The sequence below is a fragment of the Macaca nemestrina genome, chromosome 7, assembly GCF_043159975.1.
Source record: "Macaca nemestrina isolate mMacNem1 chromosome 7, mMacNem.hap1, whole genome shotgun sequence".
Classification (NCBI taxonomy): Eukaryota; Metazoa; Chordata; class Mammalia; order Primates; family Cercopithecidae; genus Macaca; species Macaca nemestrina.
In genome coordinates, this window is record NC_092131.1 from 172,626,802 (window position 1) to 172,650,787 (window position 23,986).

The 23,986-nt window shown below is 51.0% G+C and overlaps 2 protein-coding genes and 1 pseudogene across 11 annotated transcripts in view; 1 reads left to right on the top strand and 2 right to left on the bottom strand.

The window, feature by feature from the left end:
• Positions 1-3,138: 3,138 nt before the first annotated feature.
• Positions 3,139-12,259, top strand: LOC139355499 (golgin subfamily A member 6-like protein 26). Of its 2 annotated transcripts, XM_071067263.1 has the most exons (10): positions 3,139-3,252; positions 4,904-5,032; positions 5,830-5,859; positions 6,125-6,175; positions 6,263-6,356; positions 6,452-6,558; positions 7,969-8,027; positions 8,358-8,499; positions 8,825-10,879; positions 11,537-12,259. In XM_071067263.1, exons 1-10 carry the CDS (start codon positions 3,169-3,171, stop codon positions 11,597-11,599), a joined length of 2,814 nt encoding a protein of 937 aa, XP_070923364.1. In that variant the 5' UTR covers positions 3,139-3,168; the 3' UTR covers positions 11,600-12,259. The 2 variants fall into 2 exon arrangements, with proteins under 2 accessions (XP_070923364.1, XP_070923365.1); XM_071067264.1 differs by lacking the exon at positions 5,830-5,859 and having other exon boundaries at positions 11,537-12,257.
• LOC105470213 (E3 ubiquitin-protein ligase HERC2-like) overlaps positions 3,246-23,986 on the bottom strand; it is a 147,341-nt gene continuing 126,600 nt past the window's right edge. For 4 of the 9 annotated variants that reach the window (XM_071067268.1, XM_071067267.1, XM_071067269.1 and 1 more), the window contains 3 exons: positions 23,577-23,755; positions 5,025-5,214; positions 3,246-4,357 (listed from right to left, as the gene is read on the bottom strand). In XM_071067268.1, the coding sequence (XP_070923369.1) occupies positions 4,196-4,357; positions 5,025-5,214; positions 23,577-23,755 (531 nt within the window). In that variant the 3' untranslated portion in view covers positions 3,246-4,195. Of the gene's footprint in view, positions 4,361-4,610; positions 5,215-11,579; positions 11,670-14,574; positions 14,723-20,452; positions 20,777-21,725; positions 22,463-23,576; positions 23,756-23,986 lie in introns of those variants that run through there. The other 5 variants (XR_011606242.1, XM_071067271.1, XR_011606243.1 and 2 more) reach the window with 5 other exon arrangements.
• Positions 15,516-19,337, bottom strand: LOC139364155 (uncharacterized; annotated as a pseudogene).

A 23,986-nucleotide genomic window follows, 5' to 3' on the forward strand; every position in this document is an offset into this window, starting at 1 on the left:
TGGTGCTATCTTAGCTCACTGCAAGCTCCGCCTCGTGGGTTCGCACCATTCTCCTGCCTCAGCTTCCCGAGTAGCTGGGACTGTAGGTGCCCACCACCATGCCTGGCTAATTTTTTGTATTTTTTTTTTTTTTTTAGTAGAGATGGGGTTTCACTGTTTTAGCCAGGATGGTCTCGATCTCCTGACCTCCTGATTCACCTGCCTCGGCCTCCCAAAGTGCTGGGATTACAGGCATGAGCCATCGTATCCAGACTAATTTTTGTATTTTTAATAGAGACGGGGTTTCACCATGTTGGCCAGGCTGGTCTCACACTCCTGATCTCAGGTGATCTGCCCGCCTTTGCCTCCTAAAGTGTTGGGATTACAGGCATGAGCCACCAATTTTGGCCAGCTGCCTGATAACACTTGCACAAAATAAACCTGTTACTTCATTTTTCCCCACTGCCAATCACCTCCCCCCACATTTTAGACCATCACACTTCCCTAACCTAGAAACAGCCCTCAGCCTTATCTCCAGGGAGATAAGGATTTGAGCGCTGTTCTCCCACCTCCTCACTTGGCGGTCTTGTGAATCTATCTTTCTTCTTTTGCAAAACCCGCGTCACAGTGATGGACTTGCTGTGTACAGGCAGAATGGACCTCGACCTGGCCAGTGACGCTGGACAGCCACGGCCGCCTCCAGACAGCAACTGCTATCTCTTTCCTTCTGCCTTCCAAGTCACACATAAACACCCCTTTTGGCCAACTCTTCCTCTGGGAGGCTTCTCCTCAAGGGGCACCAGCACTGATGGGGAAGCCAGAGACAGGCAGCTCAGGATGGGGATGAAAAGCCAGGCATGTGGAGGCCGACTTCTGCTCAGCCCTGCTCCCTTGGATAGAGAGGCTGGAGCCCAGGGCATCAGCCACAGGTCTTGGGACAAACCCTTGGCCCAGGAAAACAGAGCTGGATGAATCCTTGAAAACCACGAGATCCACCGTCTCACTCCCCAGATGGGAAAGTCAGGCTCTGACTCCTGCTGTGGATTGCCGCAGGTCCCGGGCCGCTAACTCCCTTCTCTCTGGCCAGCACCACTGCAGCCTGGGCCTCAGCTGGTGGAGAGAACTGGGCTCACCCACCGCCAAGGGAACTGCAAAAGGCGCACACGGCAGACCTGGGGAGAGCCCTGGGCCAGGACGTCAGCCAGTTGCACAGCAGGGAGGGCACCTGCCCATCTCCACAGTCATCCTCCTCCTGGGCACCCTTACCAAAAGGCACTCCTCGAAACAAAATAAGGCCAGGCGCCATGGCTCATGCCTGTAATCCCAGCACTTTGGGAGGCCAAGGCGGGCAGATCACGAGGACAGGAGATCGAGTGATTCCACTTTTCTTCTCTAGGAAGTCTGGACATTCAGATCTAGTTGGTCTTTTATCATAGAACTTCTAGTGTGCCCGAGTCTTACATTGTGAAGATCCTTTTCTACAATATTACATATAAGAGGATATAAATGGTACTAGATGAGATCAGGCTGGATGAGAACTGATACTTGTAAACATACTTTTTAGATGAAATCTCTAATTGCCATTCGCTTTCTATTTGAACTTGTAAAAATAAAACACATTGGCTGGACGGTGGAAGTAGGAAAAAGATTTATGTCTTTTAATTGCATGTCATTGCTTCGTATCGAGACAGAACATATAGTATCCCTGGCTTTGGACCTACAGAAGGAAACACATTTTTCTACCTGCTGTATGCCAGCGGTTCCTGAACACCTGGAGGGCTTATTGCAGCACGGATTGCTGGTCCCTACTCCAGAGTTTCTGATTCATCAAGTCTAGGGAGGGGCCTGAGAATTTACATCTATAAGACATTCCCAAGTGCTCCTGGTTCAGAGACTGTATTTTTGAGAAGCACTCTTATCTACTAACTGTAAATTGTAGAACTTTAGAAAAAAGCTTAATTTGGTCTGGGATAAGCAGCACACAGATAATGGAGCAAATCATGAACAAGTCAATCCTTGATCCCAGGTAGCAAGCACTACACAGTGACAGAACACAACTCTTGGTTTTCATGATTGCAAGTCATAGCCAAGTATCAAGTGAGAAATTCAGTTTCATTTTCAGGGCTTAGAGAGGCCAGGTGATTCTAGAAAAATAGGATTTAGTGATTAACCTCATGAGAGCAGAAGTTATTTATGTCCTTTTTCTCTCCCCCATCACTTAGCATTTAGCCTTACTTTAGAGGGTCCTGTATTTGTTTTAAACTTGTAAAGAACTTTGAGTGCTTATTAAATGGAAAGCTTTCCGTGTGTGTGTGTGTGTGTGTGTGTGTGTGTGTGTGTGTGTGTCTGTGTGTATGTTTTTAGAGACAGAGTCTTGTTCTGTAGCCCAGGCTGAAGTGCAGTGGCATGATTTTGGCTCACTGCAACCTCCGCCTCCCAGGTTCAAGGGATTCTCCTGCCTCAGCCTCCCAAGTAGCTGGGATTACAGACACCTGCAACCATGCCCAGCTAGTTTTGTATTTTTAATAGAGACAGGGTTTCATCATGTTAGCCAAGCTGGTCTTGAACTCCTGAACTCAGGTGACCCACCCACCCCAGCATCCCAAAGTGCTGGGATTACAGGCGTGAGCCACCACACCTGGCTCACAAGCTGTATGTTTTTAAAGATATTAGACATGTTTCTTGTTTTCTTTTTTGTTTTTTTGTTTTGTATTTTTAGAAAACCAAAAAACCCTTAAGAATAATGTAGGAGAATAAGGAAAGTTTTTCCAAAAAAGAGAAATCATTGTGATTATTTATCTTAGTGGAATGTTGGATAATCTAGTCTGCTTTATCAATCATCAAGCACACTACAAAATTTCCATTTTAATAGGATTTGTACCTCAATTGAGGTAATAGTTTTAAAGTTTTTAAAGTGAAAGCCAGCCCCGCCCCTCTCCTGGAGTGCGCAGGGACAGAGGTTACATGGCCGGTTTCCTTGTGACATCACAGGTTCTTCATGACAGGCTGCTGTCTGGCCACGCCTCCTTTCCCTTGCATCTTTCTCATTGACCAATAGGTTTGAAGCATTAAGGCCACGCCCCTATTCTGCATTCTAGTGTGGCCCTGGTTACGCCTCCTCTGGCTCAGTCACACAGCTACCTGGTAGGTGATTGGAGGTGTATAGTTGTCCTCGCCTGGATTGTGCTGATGTGGCCCCAACCCCACCGCCCTACCCATCCCATGATGTCCGAAGAAACCCGACCGATCAAATTGGCCAAGGCCAAGGAAAAGGTAAAACGCACCAGGTTGTGGCACCACAACCCAGCCCCAGGCGCCCTCTGACAGTCAAGCTGCTGCCAGAGTCTCTGCCACTGCTGAGACACACCAGGCTGGGAACCCCCCAGTGCCTCTGGGCTCCCCACACCAAAATCTTGTGATCCAGCCCAATCCCCTCGTGAGTCCTGCCCCTGCCCTCACCAGCCACCCCAGGGTGACTTTGAGCTCGTGACTCCCAGGGCTTCCCACGCCACACTCTGCCCTTACCTCCTGCTACCCCAAACCCGACCTCCTTGGGCTCTTTGGGCTCATGTCTCCAAGGACCTTGGTGCCCTAGAACCTGCCCTCACCAGTTGCCCCATGGTCACTTTGGACAGGTGACTCCCGGGGCTCCCTGCTCCATACTCGGGCCTCACCTCCCGCCACCCAAAGCCTGACCTCCCTGGGCTCTTTGGGCTTCCATCTCCAAGGACCTGGGTCCCAACCCTGTGACCCCCTCCCCAATCTCTGGGAGCTTGGTCATTGCACTCATGTGTCCCCCCCACCACTCCACTGAGGAGTGGAATGTAGTGATGTCGCAGTCCCTCTAGGAACTGTCATTACTGCCACGAGACCGGTCTTTGGTCTTAGGACCCAGTCCCCTAAGTGTTCTTGCCCATTTCTGGTTCCTCTGGTTGTAGCACAGGTTTCCAGCTGGAAGGGGATTGGGGACTGTGGGACCTAGGAGAGAGAGGTTTCAGGCTGCCTTACTTCCTTAACACAGACGTTGACAGTGTGAAAAGCCTACACCTCCCCCATGAGCTCAACACATTGACGGTGTTCTGGGTGGCAACGGGAGAACGGGTTTAGTTTGATTTTCTCCCAGGCTTCTACTCTCCAGAGAGACTCGAACATTGTTTCTGAGTTCTCCACCTCAGATTTGAATTCTCCATTGTTCTGGGACCAGAGTGCCCCTCAGTCAGTGGTTGCTGGAGTGAGATCTGCCTATCTTCTGTGGAACAGATCTTGGGAAACTGAACTTGACAGCTTGAATCTTCCTCATCTCATCTCCACCTGGGGTACTTTGAGTGCCACAGGATAAATATGGGGCATCTTTCTGAAGCATCAGTTTCCTTTGAGTCTACTGAGAGACAAAACATTAATGTACTTAGGGGTGACAGTCACATAAATTTATAAGAATATACAAGACTTCTCTCTGAAACGAGGGTTGGGTTGTCCTCTTTCTGTTAAATTCCCAGATTTCACAGAAAGGCTGCCTTCTGCCATGAAGATACATTAATATAAATTTTGAGAAGTACTGGTGCACTTCTTCACACTAACAGACGTGTGAGGGTGTATGACTCTAAACCACACGGTGTACAGTTCCTGCCTACCTGATATTTGCTTTTCTGCCTTTGCCTCTGATTTTGGTCCCTGGCAGCTGCTGACTTGTGGCAAAATCCCAGAGCTCAGAGTCAGAAGACTGAGTTTCAGTTCCATTAGTGCCTTCTGTTCAGCCATGGTATCAATCCCTCTCAGTCACTAAGTGATTGTGACAACACTTCCTACAGTTGTTGGTGGCATTAAATCAGATGGTGCATAAGAGTATTTTGTAGAAACTGTAAAGCAGGATGTGACTATAGGAGCTTGTAGTTCTCATGAATATCACTGCTCTTCCTTTCCACAGTTGAGAGACTACCATCCCCAGGCCAACCCTAGTGTTGGTACAGGAGCAAGCGACACCAAAAAGAAGAACATAAATAATGGTGCTAACTCTGAGACAACCACTTCTGGAGGTTGCCACTCACCTGAGGATGTGAGTCTTGGCTGGCCAGGCTCCTGGGGACAGAGGGCCCAAGGGGTGGTGGAGGGTAATTGTTAAGATTGTGGAAGAACTCCCAGGCACTGCTTAAGAATTCTGGGTTTGAATCCTCTCCATCTGCTGGGGATATGATAGAGGGCAAATTCCTTGAGCTCTTTGGGCCTCTCTTCTCACATCTGTAAAATAGGAGTGGTTTGGTTTTACCTACATTGGTGAAGTTTTAATGAGATTTATCATTGTTGTTTTTATGTTAATCCCTAGTCCTCGGCCTACTGTAAAGTCTCCTTCTTGGCTTGCGTTTCCTGGGGTAGAGTTAGAGAGTATCAGAGGTGTCTGTTAGCTCTGAGAGTCCGAGAATTAAAGGCCCACTAGAATGGAAACCTCGGGACCGAGGGTTCCTGTCTGCCTTTTCCGTCCTATTCTCCTGCTGTTAAGAACCGTCTCTGGCCCGTATGTGCTCAGTCAATGTCTGTTGAATGAAGGCACCTTTCTAAATCACAGGCTGGCAGAAGGGTGGGCTTTTCTCACACTCCATCTCTGAAGGTTTCTGTGACTGTCTTTTCGAGAGAATCTAGTTTCATACTTTGAGTTCTGTGGCTGTGGGCAGAAACCAACAAAGACCCAAGTCCTTTTTCTTTGGGAGTTGAGGAGAGTTTACCAGTTCGTGTTCCCATTGGGTCTGAGAACTGTACCTTTAAAATCCATCCCTGGCCCCTGCCTACCGCTTCCTGGCCTGGGGAATAGACTCGAAGGGGCCACCCTCAGTCACCTTCCTTTGATTCTCCCCACAGAAACAACAGAACCGAGCCCAGCTGGAAGAAGTGATGTGATTTCTTTGTTTGATCATGACATGACTGCTGGGTTTTAGAAGCACTCAGCAGTAGAGGCCCCAGTCTCATCTTGCCCACTCCCAGCCTGGGGAAGAAGGCACACCCCCCAGATCCCACCCCGTCCCCACAGGGTTCCTGATAACCTGGTCCCATGGGTGGGCCTGTCCTGGGGCACTGGTGCCGTTCTGGGGGCATGTCTCTTGCTGTGCCATCTCTGCTTCCCCCTAGTAAGAGCTCTGTCTTCCTCTTTCTATAGGAAAAGAAGGCAAGCCACCAACATCAGGATGCCCTAAGGAGGGAGCTAGAGGTGAGTGGAGGGTGTGAAGTTCCCTCCTGTCCTCTGGAGAAGGTTTCTTTGCTTCTCTTTCAGCACTTGCTTTTTTTTTCCCCAAAGGCCCAGGTTCATACCATACGAATCCTTACATGTGAGAAAACTGAGCTTCAGACGGCACTCTATTACAGCGAGCGTGCTGTCCAGCAGTTGCAAGGTGGGAATCTGGTACCCCATCATCCTTCAACCTGGCACTTTGACAGGCCTTTATGGGGAGTCCTTTGGGCCGCATCTGAATGTCTTTCATTCCAGGAGAGTGCAGGCATCTGGTCGGCCGCCTGCATGATTCATGGAATTTTGCAAGAGATTTAGAGTGGGATCTCTCTGCTGTCGCTACACAGAAGAAGAAGGCTGACAGGGTGAGTCCAAACCCCTGCCCCATCCCCTGGGAGCCCGGCTTCACAGATGGAGGAGTGAGCCTAAAAGTCCCTTCTGCAGGATGGAGTGTCCTGCCCAGAAGACAGCATGGCCATTTCTTGCTGCTTTTGTGTGTGGTGGTTAGAGGCTGACAGGGGCTGAGTCGGCTGCTGTGGGTGAGTTGGGGGGCGCCGTGGGGAGTGAGCACCGGACATAGAGCTCACAGGCCAAGTGCCCGCCCTGCCCATATTTGACTGTGGCCTTGGCCAAGTCCCAAGTGGTGGTTAGGATACTGGTACCATAAAGGTACAGAAGAGTAGCTTGAGTATGTTATTATTTGTTTTGAGAGAGGGAGCCACTGTGTGTGTGTGTGTGTGTGTGTGTGTGTGTGTGTGTGTGTATTATGGGAATATACAATAAACATGTTTGTAAGGATCATAAACATCTCAGGAGAGAGGAACAGTGTTGGGGGGAGATATTTCCCTTCTGTACTTTCTGAGTTTTGGACGATTCGAACGTATCATCCTTTCAAAATGTCAACAAATGATTAATTTCCTCCTTCTTATCTTTGCCCCTACCCCCAGGGAAAGAATGGGCTTAGAGAATCAGATATACCTGGGTGTTGAAATCCCAGCTCTACGTGATCTTAGGCAAGCACTTAACCCTTAATACCCCATGTTTTTCATCTATACGATAGAGGTAATAAAGGTAACCGTCTTCTATGGAGGTTGTGAGGATGAAATGGGATTGTTAGTGCAGTGCCTGGTGAAGCAGTCAGTAAAGGTTCCAACAGTGGTAGTAGTAACAGTAAGAACATTAGCAATACCATCTGATGTCTCTGGGCCCCTGCTAGCCAGCCATGAATTCAGTCTCTTTCCCTGTCCCTTCCACCTTTACTGAGTTCTTTGAAAAACAAATGAGGGCCTGGTGCTCTGGCTCATGCCTGTAATGCCAGTACTTTGGGATGCCGAGGCTGGCGGATCACCTGAGGTTGCGAGTTCAAGACTAGACTGATGGACATGGAGAAACCCCATCTCTACAAAAAATACAAAGTTAGCCGGGTGTGGTGGCACATGCCTATAATCCCAGCTAATCGGGAGGCTGAGGCAGGAGAATTGCTTGAACCCGGGAGGCGGAGGTTGTGGTGAGCTGAGATTGCGCCATTGCACTCCAGTCAGGGCAACAAGAGTCAAACTCTGCCTGAAGAAAAAGAAAAAGTTAGAAAGAAAGAAACAAAACAAAACAAAAAAGAAAACCAAAGGAGACCCTGGGCTTGGAAGTGCCTTGAGAGCATGTGAGGTGTGACTGGGAGTGGGGAGTGGTGTGTGGAGTGGTCACGGTGGCTGTTGTTCCTGGTCGGCCAGCCGCTCCTCTGCCTGCTCTATCCTGACTTCACCTTTCTCTATTTGCAGTACATCGAGGAGTTAACAAAGGAGAGGGACGCCCTGAGTCTGGAACTGTACAGGAACACGTAGGATGGGGGATCGTGGGATGGGAGGTCTTGGGGCTCTTAGCGTGCGGGGTGTGCTGAGAGGTGGGGGGTAGAGGTGAGCATGGTGAGAGGCTCATACAGGTTTTCATGTGTGCACAGGGAAGCTCTAGTGCCGGCTGTGCCACTGACTCATGCGGTAGCCTCAGGCAACTCATGTCTTCTCTCTGGCCTGCCACCTGGGACTTTAAATTCCTGGGGTCCCATCCAATGCCACGGTTCTGTGGTTGTGGGGTGAAAGTAGAGGGTTGATCACCAAAGCAGTCCTTTCTGTTCTTCGTTCATTCCTTTATCTACCGCCTCTGGTTGTAGCATAACCGATGATGAGCTGAAGGAGAAAAATGCCGAACTACAAGAAAAACTTCGACTTGTAGAATCTGAGAAGTCTGAGATCCAGCTCAATGTAAAGGAGCTAGAAAGCAAGCTGGAGAAAGCCAAGCTCCTGCTGCCACAGGCAAGCAGCTACAGCCCCGGGGCTTGTGGGATCCCCGTCCGGCTGGCACCATGGTCTAGGATCATGCAGGCTATGGGGAGGCTCCAGTCAAGAGCTGGAAAATTTGGGCCCTTGTTCTGGTCCCACCATAGAATCCTCTAGAGTGTGCTAAAAATCTACAAAGTGGGGCCCTGCCTGGGGAATCAGTATCTCAGAGTTAGGGCTTAAAAATATATATTTTAAAGGATCATGCGTGAAAACCATTGTTTTACAGATTACATTTATATGACTATCCCATGAGTCTGTTTCCTTCTGAGGTTCAAACCAACTTTCACTGTTCCAGCAGCAGCTGCAGGAGGAGGCTGACCACCTGGGTAAGGAGCTGCAGAGTGTGTCCACGAAGCTCCAAGTCCAGGTGGAAGAGAACGAGTTGTGGAACCGCTTGTACCAGCAACAGGAAGAGAAGATGTGGAGGCAGGAAGAGAAGATACAGGAGCAGGAAGAGAAGATACGGGAGCAGGAGGAAAAGAGGCAAGAGCAGGAGGAGAAGATACGGGAGCAGGAGGAGAAGAGGCAGGAGCAGGAGAAGGAGATGTGGAAGCAGGAGGAGAAGATAAAGGAGCAGGAGGAGAAGATACGGGAGCAGGAAGAGAAGAGGCGGGAGCAGGAGGAGAAGATGTGGAGGCAGGAGGAGAAGATACAGGAGCAGGAGGAGAAGATACATGAGCAGGAGGAGAAGATACGGGAGCAGGAGAAGAAGAGTCAGGAGCAGGAGAAGAAGATGTGGAGGCAGGAGAAGATGCATGAGCAGGAGGAGAAGATACGGGAGCAGGAGAAGAGGAGGCAGGAGCAGGAAGAGAAGATTTGGAGGCAAGAGGAGAAGATACGGGAGCAGGAGGAGAAGATGCATGATCAGGAGGAGAAGATAAGGGAGCAGGAGAAGAAGCTGCACAAGCAGGAGGAGAAGATACCAGAGCAGAAGAAGAAGAGGCAAGAGCAGGAGGAGAAGATGTGGAGGCAGGAGAAGAAGATACGGGAGCAGGAGGAGAAGATGCATGAGCAGGAGGAGAAGATACAGGAGCAGAAGGAGAAGATGCACAATCAGGAGGAGAAGATACAGGAGCAGGAGGAGAAGATGCATGAGCAGGAGGAGAAGATACATGAGCAGGAGGAGATGATACGGGAGCAGGAGGAGAAGATGCACAAGCAGGAGGAGAAGATACGGGAGCAGGAGAAGAAGAGGCAGGAGCAGGAAGAGAAGATGTGGAGGCAGGAGGAGAAGATACGGGAGCAGGAGGAGAAGATGCATGAGCAGGAGGAGAAGATACAGGAGCAGAAGAAGAAGATACAAGAGCAGGAGAAGAAGAGGCAGGAGCAGGAGGAGAAGATTTGGAGGCAGGAGGAGAAGATGCATGAGCAGGAGGAGAAGACACAGGAGAAGGAGGAGAAGAGGCGGGAGCAGGAAGAGAAGATGTGGGAGCAGGTGGAGAAGATTTGGGGGCAGGAGGAGAAGATGCGTGAGCAGGAGGAGAAAATACAGGAGCAGGAACAGAAGATACAGGAGCAGGAGGAGAATATACGGGAGCAGGAGATGTGGAGGCAGGAGAAGAAGATACAGGAGCAGAAGGAGAATATGCACAATCAGGAGGAGAAGATACGGGAGCAGGAGGATAAGATGCACAAGCAGGAGAATATATGGGAGCAGGAGAAGAAGAGGCAGGAGCAGGAGGAGAAGATGCGGAGGCAGGAGGAGAAGCTACGGGAGCAGGAGGAGAAGATATGGAGGCAGGAGGAGAAGATACGGGAGCAGGAGGAGAAGCGGCGGGAGCAGGAGGAGAAGATATGGAGGCAGGAGGAGAAGATACGGGAGCAGAAGGAGATAATACGGGAGCAGGATGAGATGATGCGGGAGCAGGAGGAGAAGATGTGTGAGCAGGAGGAGAAGCTGGGGGAGAAGGAGGATATGCTGTGGGAGCAGGAGGAGAAGATGTGTGAGCAGGAGGAGATTCTGGGGGAGAAGGAGGATATGCTGCGGGAGCAGGAAGAAAAGCTGTGGGAGCAGGAGAAGAAGATGTGGGAGCAGGAGGAAAAGATGTGGAGGCAAGAGAAGCAGCTAGGGGAGCAGGAGGAGAAGATGCGGAGGCAGGAGGAGATGATGCGGGAGCAGGAGAAGAAGATGTGGGAGCAGGAGGAGATGATATGGGAGAAGGAGCAAAAGATACGTGAGCAGGAGGAGAAGATGCGGAGGCAGGAGGAGAAGATGCGGGAGAAGGAGGAGAAGATGCAGAGGCAGGAGGAGAAGATGTGGGAGAAGGAGGAGAAGATGCGGAGGCAGGAGGAGAAGATGCGGGAGCAGGAAACGAGGCTGTGGCAGCAGGAGGAGAAGATGCAGAAGCAGGAGGTGAGGCTGCAGGAGCTGGAGGAGAGGCTGGGGGAGCTGGGGCGGAAGGCCGAGCTTTGGGGGAGCAGGCGGAGGTGGTTGCAAACCCTGGAGATCATACAGAACGCCCTCACCACAACTTAGCAGATGGTGGTTGGCTCCCTCTGCTTTTCCACCAGTCTGTGGCGTACAGCTTCAATGGTGGGAAGAAGGGTGTGAGATTTGAGGCTGGGGAGGGAGGCATGGGCCTCTAGGCAAGGGAGGCAGTCACTTAGACCTGGAGGAAGGGGCCAGGTACCAGGGGCCTGGGCAGATAACAGAGCCCCACTGTGCCCTTGCCACCCTGTTTATGGGCCCAGAATCTGGAAGCCAGCCGCTGCCTACCCTGACGCCCATCCTGCAGGTGGAGCTGAAGAGCCAAGAGGCTCAGAGTCTGCAGCAGCAGCGAGACCATTCCCTGGGTCCCCTGCAGCAGTACGTGGCCGCCTATCAGCAGCTGGCCTCTGAGAAGGAGGCTCTGCCCAGCTGCAGCAGCAGGAAGCTCAGGGCAAAGCGGTGGCCGAGGTGGCCCCCCAATAGTTGCAGGAGACCCAGTTGAGGGAGTTGATGAGGGTGAGGCCCCGAGGGGGATGACCTGGCAGCCTCCGTGCCTTCTCACTCTCTTTTCTGGCCCATTAGGAGCACCTGGAAGCTGCCATCTACCGAGCACATGACAAGAAGGCAAAAACAATAAACATGTAAAACCCGGCAGCAAGGCCTGGAGAAGAGTCAGCTGCCATGTGACTGTTTAGAATATAGTCTGAGCCCAAACCTGAAAAAAAAAAAAAAAAAGAAAAGAAAAATTACTTATTTTAAATTGTGGCAAAATATTGGTCAGGCACAGTGGTTCATGCCTGTAATCCCAGCAATTTGGGAGACTGAGGTGAATGGACCACCTGAGGTCAGGAGTTCCAGATCAGCCTGGCCAATACAAAAATTAGCCGGGCATGGTGGCGCATGCCTGTAATCCCAGCTACTTGGGAGGCTGAGGCAGGAGAATCGCTCGAACCTGGGAGGCAGAGGTTGCAGTGAGCTGACATCATGCCACTGCACTCAAGCCTGGGTGACAGAGCGAGACTCTGTCTCAAAAAAAAAAAAAAAAAAAAAAAAAAAAAAAAAAAAAAAAAAAAAACCTTTCTTCCTTATCTTCCTTACATGTATGTTTCTATTGGTTTTTTTCTTGTATGTTTCTACTAGTTTTTTTCTTGTTCTTTTTCATTTAGTCTTGTCTTGTCTTATGGCATTGCTAGTAAACTTTTATCTGCCTCCAGAGAGTATTGACTTTGACTTTATGGCACACAATTGGAGTAAGTGCAGATCAACTTCATGTAGTTTGGGACTAAGCTGGTTCAAAGCAGGCTTTAGTTTTTGTGACGGCTGGTCTATTTTTTATTCATTTGGACTCCTAGGGGTGACCCTTCCAGGGTTCCCACCAAGGTCCCATCTCCTTACTGGGACCCAAATTCTCATGAGGTCATTTCAGCCCTGTGAGTGCCAAACATTCGGCTAGGCTCTCCAGCCTCTTAACCACCACTTCAGACTCAGTTTCTTAACCTCTTAGCCCTCTACTGTTCACCAATCACCAAATGTCGGAAAAGCACTACAGACTGTCAGGGTCACCTCCTAGGCCTGGTCACTCAAGTCCTGACTGAGGTCTCCAATTACCTTCAAACAGTTGTTTTTGGTGGTGGGGGCACATTTTTGCCCAGTTTCTCTAACTGCTCTTGTGGGGCGGCTAATCTATAACAAGCTACTCTGCCTTTAGTGAAAGTTGAGAACCTTCATCTGTCTGTTTTTTTTTTTCTTTTGAGATGGAGTCTCGCTCTGTTGCCCAGGTTCCAGTACAGTGGCGTGATCTCTGCTCACTGTAACCTCCGCCTACTGGGTTCAAGCAATTCTCCTGCCTCAGCCTCCCGAGTAGCTGGGATTACAGGCATGTGCCACCATGCCTGGCTAATTTTTGTATTTTTAATAGAGACAGGATTTCACCATGTTTTCCAGGCTGGTCACGAGCTCCTGACTCAGGTGATCTACCCGCCTCGGCCTCCCAAAGTGCTGGGATTACAGGCATGAGCCACTGCGTCTGGCCCATCTCTCTTTTAAAAAATGTTTTTAATTTGAGGTATAATTTATCTTCAGTGAAATGCACAGATCTGGTATATATGTTGATGAATTTCAACAAATGCATTACCCATGTATCCCACCTCCTTTAAAGATATAGAACATTCCTATCATCCAGAAAGTTCTCCTGTGCTTTAACCCTGTCCGGCACTCCCCCAGCAGCTGATGAACGTGCTGTCGACATTGGTACATGATTCTGGCCTCCCCAAAAGAGCTGCTTTGAGAAGCCTGCTTGCCTTACCCAGCACTAAGTCCCTGCCTGCTCTCTCAAAATTTCCATCTTTAAACTGGTTGTACCTATAACCCTCCCTGGTCAAGTCAGTAGATAAACCCTGAAAATAAACACCCCTTCCTGGCCCAGCAGCCCACAGCCTAATCTTTCCTGTATCCCCAACTATCAGACATGTCACTCGCCGGCTGGTTCACCCTCACTGGAGTGGCAGCTGTACAGGAGCAGCTGGGCTCACCCGTTAAGCAAGAAGCCAATAGCTGGACAGTGACACTCAGACCCCAGCCTGGGTGAGCCTGGCTGAAAGCCCCCTTCTTTCTGGTCTGACTGTGGAGAGAGAGCGCGGAGAATCCACAACTCTACTGCCCTCCGAATCCTTCAGCTGTGCTTCCTCCTGGGAGACGGAGCTGTTCATTCATTTGGCCAAAGCCTTCTTGAGGGCTGTAGGTTTGAGAGGCTGGGTGTGTGGGGGCCACCATACTAGAGAGAGGCTGGTGTGTCAGAAGGCAGCCACCTGGCCAGAGGAGGGTCAACCCCCTTGGTGTCCTCCTTCCCCTGGCTGGACACAGCGCCCTGCACCTCCACATGTGACTGCTCCTCTCAGAGCCGCTTCCAGGGGAGGGGTTCTAACCCTGTGGGTGGGGACACTGTGTTAGTTTACAGTGGGCCATGGCTCCCTCTGACATCTCCAACTCAGAGGCAGTGGAGAGAAGATGAGAAATTCCCTGCACCTCCTCCCTCAGCACCCACCTCTGCATACATCCACATATGGAGACCCTGACGGTGGTCCCTGGGAGTGCCACCATCTGCGCCTCCATTCCATGCCTGCAGCAACCACGCCCTCTCTCCAGACCCTCACCCTCCTGGCACAGTAGGGGCTGCACTGCCTGGGGTCCTGCCCCTATACCTAAGCCTCTGTACCCATCAGTTCTCCCAGTCTGGTTCTTATTTCCCCCAACAAGTAGGGAGCCGGTAAGGTCACCTGCTGAGCAAGCTGGGGGAGAGAGTAGGGCGGGACTGGGAGGATGAGGAGGAGAAGCTTATGGTCGTGCTGGAGACTCAGTGGACCAGAGTCTATGCAGGCCCATTGGCTGCCTAGCCAGTGGTGATCCCGCTCTCACCCTCGTTTCTTCTTTAACAAAACCATGACCGCATTAAATATTGGAAACCTATAAACTTCATGGACCCTCCTCCAGACTCCCCGCCATGTATTGGTGAGTCTAAGTCAACTCTAGTCATTTCATTCCTCTGGACACTGATTGCCTGGGGCTTGGGCATGAGCTGCCTCTTCACCTGAGCCTGAGCCACACGTGTCCTCTGCACCTACCAACTGATGCACTGGGCCAGGGAGAGCTCCGTCTCGATGGAGATGAGCTGTGAGGAGCTGGTGGCTGGGCGGATCAAGTTGTTGTAGCGGGTTTTGTTCAAAGGGTCATCTATCAGCTTCTGCTCGGCATGGGCCATGCAGCAATCCCCTGGGTAAACACGCAGACATGCTAGACCCTTGAGCAGCTGTCCCCGACTGCAGCTGACAGCTACAAAGTGGGAGCCAAGAGGGCCAGGGAGCACAGGCACCTCGAGGGCCGGCTCAAGCAGTGAAGGCGCTGGCGGGCCTGGCGCTCCCTGGGAACTTCAAATGACATTCATGACAGAGCTCAGTTACCTCCTCCCATGCCTCACCTCTTCCTCCTCCTCCTCCCTCGATCAATGAACAGCATCCCACGCTCCACACATCTGAGACAAAACTGGGTGTCTCTTCCAGACTCCTCCCTTGGTTCATTCAAGTGGCCACCAAGTCCTGTCTCTCCTCCCATCTCCACGGCTACAGACATGTCCCTGCCTCCCCTGCCCTGTCCACCGTCTGGTCTCTCCACCCGCACTCTATCCCCGCCATCCATGTGCCATACAGTGGCAGACTGGTCTTTCCACAGCACACTGAACTAGCGCCCTTCCCTGCCCACAGCTCTCAGAGCTGGAGGTGGAGTTGAAACTCATGGTTTGACATTCAGAGCTCTTTCCCCCTCGGCACTGGCTTATCCAGAGCGCTCACAGTGCGGGGCAGGAGCCCCTGACTCAAATGTGGGTGTGGTGCACAACTGGGTCATAGGCTTTCCCTAAGAAGAGACAGGGCTGAGATGCGGAGCTTTTCTGGGTTCAGAGTTAGACCCACAGAGTGCAAGCTTTCTCCGAGACACCAAATGGAGGGTCCAGCTGGCAGCTGGCTCCTGGTCTGGAGCTTCAAGGAGAGGTGTCAGCTCTGAGCCACATTCAATAGCCAGCTGAAATGCAGCCTCCTGCAGGGAGTCCCTGGACCTTCCACAGCCTCAGATCTGCCCCTCTGCATACCCCAGATCTCTTGCCAAGTGGCGTTTGGTTCTTCATGTCATCTCCCTCCCATGGCTGGGAGTAAAGGTGAGGTGCAGGGACTTGAGCTTGTGTACTCTGGTGTCTTAAGGGAGAATGTGTCAAGTAGAGTGGAGGTGGCTTGGAAAGAGGGAGACTCAGAGGAGAGTGGAGGACACTGACCAGGTGAGCCTGGGAGCAGGAAAAGAGATGAGCGTGAGCAGAGGAAACTGCTGGGGCAGGGGGCGGATGGGAGGATCAGGGAATGTGGGGGCTGGAGAAGTGGCAGTGGGGATGCTGGTGCCAGGCTACCTGGCTCGCCAGGCTCAGGAGTCGGTTACATCCTCCCACAAGGGCCAGCTCACCTGGTCGCCCCAAAGCCCTCCCTCTGTGGGTGGGACCAGAGGGCCCAGAACATGGATTACCCAACTGAGCAGGACAGAGGTGGACGCAGGTGGTGTTGGGCTGGACTCCTGGCTGTGGGGAGCAGCCACCACCCTGCTACTGCATCCACTTTCCAACTTGCTGCCTGTCTGAACAGATGCAATATGGGGCACCTTGTGAAACGTGCTCCTGGTGCACCTGCTGCCTGCTGCCCCTCCTGCAGAGTGCCCGGGCTCTCCAGAGGGGATTCCTGTGGAGGCTTGGCCTAGATTCTGAGTCCTGCCTCTCACACCCGGGGCTTCTACCCCAGAGGCCAGCTGCTTGAGTACCCTGGAAGCCTGTCTGTAGCCGCAGGCTACAGCTGGGTCCATCCCACAGCTCTTCTTTAGTGCATCTATTTGGACTGACTGCTCATTTCATAGGTATGTCTGGCATGTCTAAGGCAGTTGTGGGGTCAGAATCTGCAGCTACTAGCCCCAGCCCTGCAACAGTAGGAGAGGCTGGACCCCATATCTCTACAGTCCCACCGGGCTGGTGTGAGCGGGCTCCTGAGTCCAGGGCTGCTCTGCAGGCTGTGGGGCTCATGCACCAGCTCTGAGCCCACCTGATGTGCTCAGGTTGCTCACCTTTGGGCCTGTCCTGCCTCTCAGGCATTCAGCTGACCCTGAGGGCCTCTCCCTCATCTTGACCACCAGCTACGGGCTCTGACTTGGAGGTTCCCAGAACCTTAGACCATTTGGCCCCCTCTCCCATTTCTCAGCTGAGGAAACTGAGACCAGAGAGGGAAAGCAACTTTCTCAAGGGCACCCAGCAAGTCAGAGACAGAACTGGGTCTAGGAGCCGCTTCTCGACAGAGATTCTCCCTGTCCCCTGAGCCTTTTTTAGTGCTTCATTAACTTCCCTGTAAGGACACTGCCCTGCCGAGGCTGGATATGGTGCTGTCCAGGGCGGTGTGTGCCCGTGACTGTGCCTGTGTTTGTACTTGTGAGTGTGTATGGGGGTGGGGATGAGGGGAGGAAATAAATGGCAGGGATGCTGAGGCTGGAATGCACTCCGCCTCACCCCAAAAAAGGGCGCAGGAGAGCCCAGCCAAGCACAGCACATGCTTCACCTGGAATCTGCGAAATGACTGGGAGGCCGGCTGGGCTCAGAAGACAAGGAACAGGCCTTTCCCCACAGATGACAGGGGGGCCCAGGATGGGCGGAAGCTTCTGCTGCAGCTTTGGGGGTCACATCCCAGCCCACGGGCTGACAGTTAAGCAGAGAAGCCGCCTCTAGGGGTCAGTCATGATCCAGTGATTCTGATGAGGAGGGGTCCCCACCAGCCTCTGTCCAGGGTCTTGTCTGGAAAAAACTGCTCCCTGGCAGAAATGGGCTGATAATTTGAGAGGAAGCCGTAGCTGAAATTCTAAACTGTGTGAGTGTGTGTCTAGTTTGAAAAAGGATATCCGACTTCAACATTTATATTGAAAAAATGGAAAGCTATTTCTCTTGTTTTGTAATACAAACTACAGAAAGCAACAGTTAACAGAATCTTATTGGAAAGGTCAGATTCTGCATCTGGAAAGGCACAGTGACTTTCAACTGGGGTGTGTGTCCTTCACTGAGGAAGGGAAGGTGAGATTTATGTTTAGTGAAAGGCAGCTATGAATTTACCTTTTATAAAGAACTTGCCACATACTATTAGTGCGTTTTCAATCATGTCAGAATCACCCGGATGCCTGTGTAAATGCAAGTTCCCAGGCTTCATTCTCGGAGATTCCGGTCCTGTGAGCCTAGGGTGGGGCCCGGAAATCTCTATGGGGTGATGCAGGCTGCCCCAGCACCACACCTAAGAAACACTGCAACTCCCCACACACTTCCAAGTCCCCAAATACGTAGGCAGGCATCTCATCTCCATAGAACAGATAGGAAAACTGAGGTCCAGAGTGGGGAAAGAAATGGCACAGGGTCACCCAGCAAGTAGTAGCAGAGCCACGACACACCCACTGCCTGCGGACACCATCTCTGATGACAGCTCCACCTCCCTTCAGGAACCTTGCCTACCCGCACCCCTACCTCCTGCTGCCCCTATGGTGGGTCTCTGTCCAAAGAAGATGTAGCCCTGGTCCTCTACGCTGAGTGGGGCTCAGAGGAAAAGCTTGGCCCAGAGTGTAGGAGCTAGAAGGGTCCTTGGAATTCAGGTGGGGAAATTGAGGCCCAAAGAAGGGAGTCCTGAGATTTGAACTGTGTCTGGAGAAGGTCTGGGTCTCCTTCCTGAGTGGTAGGTTTGGCTTCACCAGCCTGGCCCTCAGTCAAGCTGGCTGTCCAGGCCCGCCACACCTCGGGGTGGGTGACCAGAGGCGGAGGTGCCATAAAACACGTTTCCTGGGAGATCCACCCCCAAAGCTCAAAACATTCCAGGCCTGGTGATTTGGGCACGCCCCCTTTTCTCTCAGCCCGGTTTCCCCATCTCTACAATAGCTGTGTTGGAGGAGACTTCTCTCTGAGACTGAGCTGCAGATGTTCTCCCGGGTGCCTACACTGCCCAGGTTGCCGGCTCCTCTGTGCCCACTCTTCAAGACAGTCAGCTCTTAGGTGAGGAAGGTGCCTTGGCCCTATCAGGAGTAGGAGCTGGTGTCCCTGAGCCTCCCAGACCAGTGGGGATGACCCAGGCTGCCAGCAAAGCTGCTGCCCAGCCCACAGACACTGCCTGGGAGGGTGGCCCCGGCCCTCACAGCAGCTCTGAGAAGAGGCAGCCCTCACTTCAAAACTCGCAGAGCCACCCATGCCTTCCCTCAGCGCGAAGAGGCTTTTAGGAAAATGAATCATCTCAAGTTCAAACCCATGGGGTTGCTGAAAGACGAGACAGTACGGGGTGAGCTGGTGCGAGGGAGCGCGGCTCTGTGCAGACTCTGCAGGGAGGGCACTTAGGAAAAGGCCCTGGAGTCTGGGAGGCTGATCAGCTCAGGGTTAAAGGGAGGGGATGGAGCTGGAGTGAGCTGGCCTCATCCTCCACCTTGGGCCTTCCAGCCTGGGCTCAGGTGATTCAAGGGAGCAAACACCTCCTTTTCCGGACCAGGGAGTTCTCGCCACGTTTTGGAATCGGTACCATTCCCTTGGGGGCTGGGGGGCAGCTCCCACCTCCAGACCTGGCTGGAACTGCTGCCTCAATTCTGGATCCCAAAGGGCCCCTGGCAGCTTCTCCATCTCCCTCCCAGTCCAGCCTCACCTCCTCCCCCGTGAGGGCCCCAATAGCAAATCTGACAACTGGAGGAACAAGGCAGGAAGGGCAGGGTCTGAGGGAGTGACCACCTCCGAAGGCAGCTCTGCCACCTTCTCTCCAGGACTCTCAGGCTTGCTTTCATATCGCTCCCTCGACATCCTTTTGCTATAATCTGGCATCTAGACAGAGAGATGGTCTTTAAAAACAACAACACTGTTGACGTGGAGCAGACGTCCCCTTTGGGATAGTTTGGAGAAGTTAGGGTTGAGGGCATCCTCTCTTCGGCAGACTGCGGCAGTAGTAGGAGAGATATATAAAGTATATAAAGGCCGGGCATGGTGGTCACGCCTGTAATCCCAGTACTTTGGGAAGCCGAGGAAGGAGGATCACTTGAGGCCAGGAGAACAGCCTGGCCAATATTGCAACATCCCGTCTCTACTAAAAATGTAAAAATTAGCTGGGCATAGTGGTGCACACCTGTAGTCCCAGCTACTCAGGAGGCTGAGGCAGGAGAATCACTTGCACCCGGCAGCTGGAGGTTGCAGTGAACCGAGATCCCGCCATCGCATTCCAGCCTGGGTGACAGAGTGAGACTCCATCTCAAAAAATAAAAATAAAAAATAAAGTAAATAAAAAAGACATGCCCAAGCTGAAAAATAAGTTAATCATTATCTCCATGAATAAAAAGCAGAAAAGAAATGCAAAGTGGTTGGAGACTGAAGAGCCTGGACCCCGCTGGGCTTTGGAAACCAAAGATGGTGGCAGGTCCTTTGGGATAAAGGGACCAAATGACTCCTAGCTGGAAGCTGGGAGTTTGGGTGGACCCCAGTATTTGAAAGGCTGCTGCCAGGCGTGGCGGCTCCTGCCTGTAATCCCAGCACTTTGGGAGGCCGAGGAAAGTAACTCATGTCAGTGTGAAAGCAAATCAGACAGGACAGGGCAACATGGAGGGGAGGAGAGCCGAACCAGGGCCTGGTTCCAGACCCGCCCCTTTGAGCCAGGCGCACAAGTGGCTCTCTGCACAACATCAAGGGTGAAGGAAGACATGCTTTCAGGTCCACTTTAACTCAGGTTCCTAATGTGACAGCAGGCTTGTCAATCCCACTTGCCCTGTGGTGCACATGAGAAAACTACCAGCAGTGTGAGTAAGGACAGAAGCAGGAGACAGAGGAGCCAGGGTTTGGGAATCCCACAGCAACCCACAGGCCCTCATCACACACACAAGGATGCGCCCCCACTGGGCTCACCACACCATTCAACATCACCTTTCAGCCTCACTACCTGATAACCTGCCTGGATAACCCCACTGTAACACAAGAAACAGGGCTAGAATCTAGCATGGAAGCTACACCTGAAGGAGCAAGAGACGGTAATACAATACAGTGACATTTTTAATTTATTTCGTTCATATAAAATTTAGAGCCATAATCAAAACGTGTAATTCTGATGGGGTTTACTACTTACAAAAACTTCACAGCGCTCTATTTTCAAATGGAAATGGTGTTCTGTGGCTCCTGGCCGGCATGTAACTAAAGAGTTACTCTGAAATCCGTTTCACGGCTTATTTTTAGCAAGCAGCAATTTCTTCAACCCAGGTCTTCCAAGGGAAAAAAGGACATGAAATGTATCCAAAAGTCTCTTACAATCTTTAGAGAAACTACTGTTCAAGAACCGCATCCGCCAAGTCAACACATCAAGAATCCTTCGATCACAAACACTTAAGGTGAGAAAACAGGGTCTATCGGTGTGGGAGACGGACACATTATCCACGCTTATGAAACCGTCTGGACTATCGGCTACTGAAAAGCTGTGAATGCATTTTTCTTTTTTTATTTTACAAAATTTTGCTGAGGTGATAACTATGTTTGTTTCTATTCTATTTTTTTAGTAGGTACATCCTTATTATAAATCAACTGTAGAACCAATGTCCCATACGGGACCCCACGTGCCAAAAGAACCAAAGAGTCACACGCAGCGAAGATGAAGACACAGGAGACAACCTGTGTGGACAGCATAAAGCCACCTGCCCAGGACATCAGTGGAGCCACAGGTGCAATTCAACATGTTCTTAGCTGTCTTAATAAACATGGCCAGGTGCGGTGGCTCACACCTGTAATCCCAACACTTTGGGAAGCTGAGGCGGGCAGAGTAACTGAGGTTGGGAGTTCAAGACCACCCCAGCCAACATGGTGAAACCCCATCTCTACTAAAAGTACAAAAATTAGCCAGGTATGGTGGCACGCATCTTTAGTCCCAGCCACTCAGGAGGTTGAGGCAGAAGAATCATTTGAACCCAGGAGGCAGACCCTGCAGTGAGCTGAGATCCCGCCACTGCACTCCAGTCCGGGCAACAGAGTGAGGCTCCATCTCAGGGGAAAAAAGCAAAACAAACCAAACAAAAAACCACATAAGGCCGGGCACGGTGGCTCAAGCCTGTAATCCCAGCACTTTGGGAGGCCGAGACGGGCGGATCACGAGGTCAGGAGATCGAGACCATCCTGGCTAACGCGGTGAAACCCCGTCTCTACTAAAAAATACAAAAAAAAAAAAAAAAAACTAGCCAGGCAAGGTGGCAGGCGCCTGTAGTCTCAGCTATTCGGGAGGCTGAGGCAGGAGAATGGCGTGAACCTGGGAGGCGGAGCTTGCAGTGAGCTGAGATCCGGCCACTGCACTCCAGCCTGGGCAACAGAGCGAGACTCCGTCTCAAAAAAAAAAAAAAAAAAAAAAAAAAAAACCACATGAAATTAATTGTAATAATGGCCGGGTTCAGTGGCTCATGCTTGTAATCCCAGCACTTGCGTCCACTAAGTTCATTTTTCTGGCTGTGGACGGCAGGCCCACTCCACGCTGTAGGCCCACCCCACGCTGCAGGCTCACCCCACGCTGCAGGCCCACCCCACGCTGCAGACCTACCATGGCCCCATGAACAGGCCAGCTGAGAGCTGGGGCCACTGCCCAGGGCTCCCTGCTCTGTGCTCGGCTGCCTGATCCAACCTGCCAAGGCCCTGCTTTCTCTATGTGTAGAAACAAAAATCAGGAGCACGAGTTTACAAACAGCAGACTTTTATGAAATAGAGGTATAAATGTGTTTCATTTTCTAATAAATCTCTCTCACAAATCACCTTGCTCTTCCGCTCCTCTTGAACTATCATGTTTACACAACACTACCTGACCATTTTGGCTTCTGCCAAGGTTAGCCTCTGTCCACTGGCTGAGTCTGACTTCTTCCCACCTCCTCCTAGTCCGGCCTTCCAGAACAATGCTCACCAGTATTTCACATGGACTTTAGTTTTGAAAAGAAAAATTACCTCACAAAGTAGTATGTATAACTCTGTAGTATATAAAGTGAGGCAATGATAGAACCACTTTTAAAAATAACCTTCCATGATGATTTTTATTTGCATCCACGTGCTTATTACTAAGAATCTTTTTACATGTTTACTGCACACCTCAATTTCTCTTCTGTGAAAAACTTTTGAACATCATCATACCCTCCAAATTCTCCTCTCACCTATGTTGAAAAAGGTCTGCTCTTTATCCTAATATCTGTACTAGATAATTTTCAGAATATTCCTTCCATCACCAGATTTTTGAGATCCTTGTGCTGGATTTCACTATCTTAATATGAAAACCAATAATCACCTATTAAAACACAATACAGGCCAGGCACAGTGGCTAATGCCTGTAATCCCAACATTTTGAGAGGCCAATGCAGGTGGATCACCTGAGGTCAGGAGTTGGAGGCGAGCCTGAACCAATATGGTGAAACCGTGTCTCTACTAAAAATACAAAAATCAGCCAGGTGTGGTTGCAGATGCCTGTAGTCCCAGCTACTCGGGAGGCTGAGGCAGGAGAATAGCCTGAACCCAGGAGGCAGAGGTTGCAGTGAGCCAAGATCGTGACACTGCACTCCAGCCTGGACAACAGAGCAAGACTCTGTCTCAAAAAAAAAAAAAAAAAAAAAAAAGCTTTAATAAGTAAATAAATAGGCCGGGTGTGGTGGCTAATGCCTATAATCCCAACACTTTGGGAGCCCAAGGCGTGAGGATCACTTGAGGTCGGGAGTTCAAGACCAGCCTGACCAACGTGAAGGAACTCCATCTCCACTAAAACTACAAAATTAGCCGGGTGCAGTGGCACACGCCTGTAATCCCAGCTGTTCAGGAGGCTGAGGCAGGAGAATCGCTTGAACCCGGGAGGCGGAGGTTGTGGTGAGTCAAGATTGCATCACTGCACTCCAGCCTGGGTAACAAGAGCGAAACTCTGCCTCAAAAAAAAAAAAAAAAAAAAAAAAGTAAATAAATACAATACAATACAATACAATACAATACAATACAATACAATACAATACAATACAATACAATACAATACAATACAATACAGCTAATACGATTTACCTAAGAAGCTGTTGTACGAGCTGAACCAGAGGTAAACACCGTTTGCCAGAAGACTCACAGATTCCCATATTAACAAGGTCTTTATCCAATGCAGTCCTGCTTCTATGAAATGTTGAGGCATTTGCTTCCTGTTCATCAACTTCTTTTTCCTTCTGTGCTTCTTTTTTGGCTTCAATAACCTGGAATTCATAAACGAAAACTGTTTACAAGGGATCTCATTAGCAGGTGTGAAGGCACACAGGCTGGCTGAGCCCTGACCCCAGGGCCAAGCTATCCCAGCCTGTGTGTGCCACCGCACACACCTACCCACGTAAGGCCCACACCTGCCCTGTTGGAAACCCCAACTCAGTTGTGCAGTTTCAGTGCCTTCGTTTTACAGATCCAAGGTCCAGGCGGCCTCTGCTGATGCT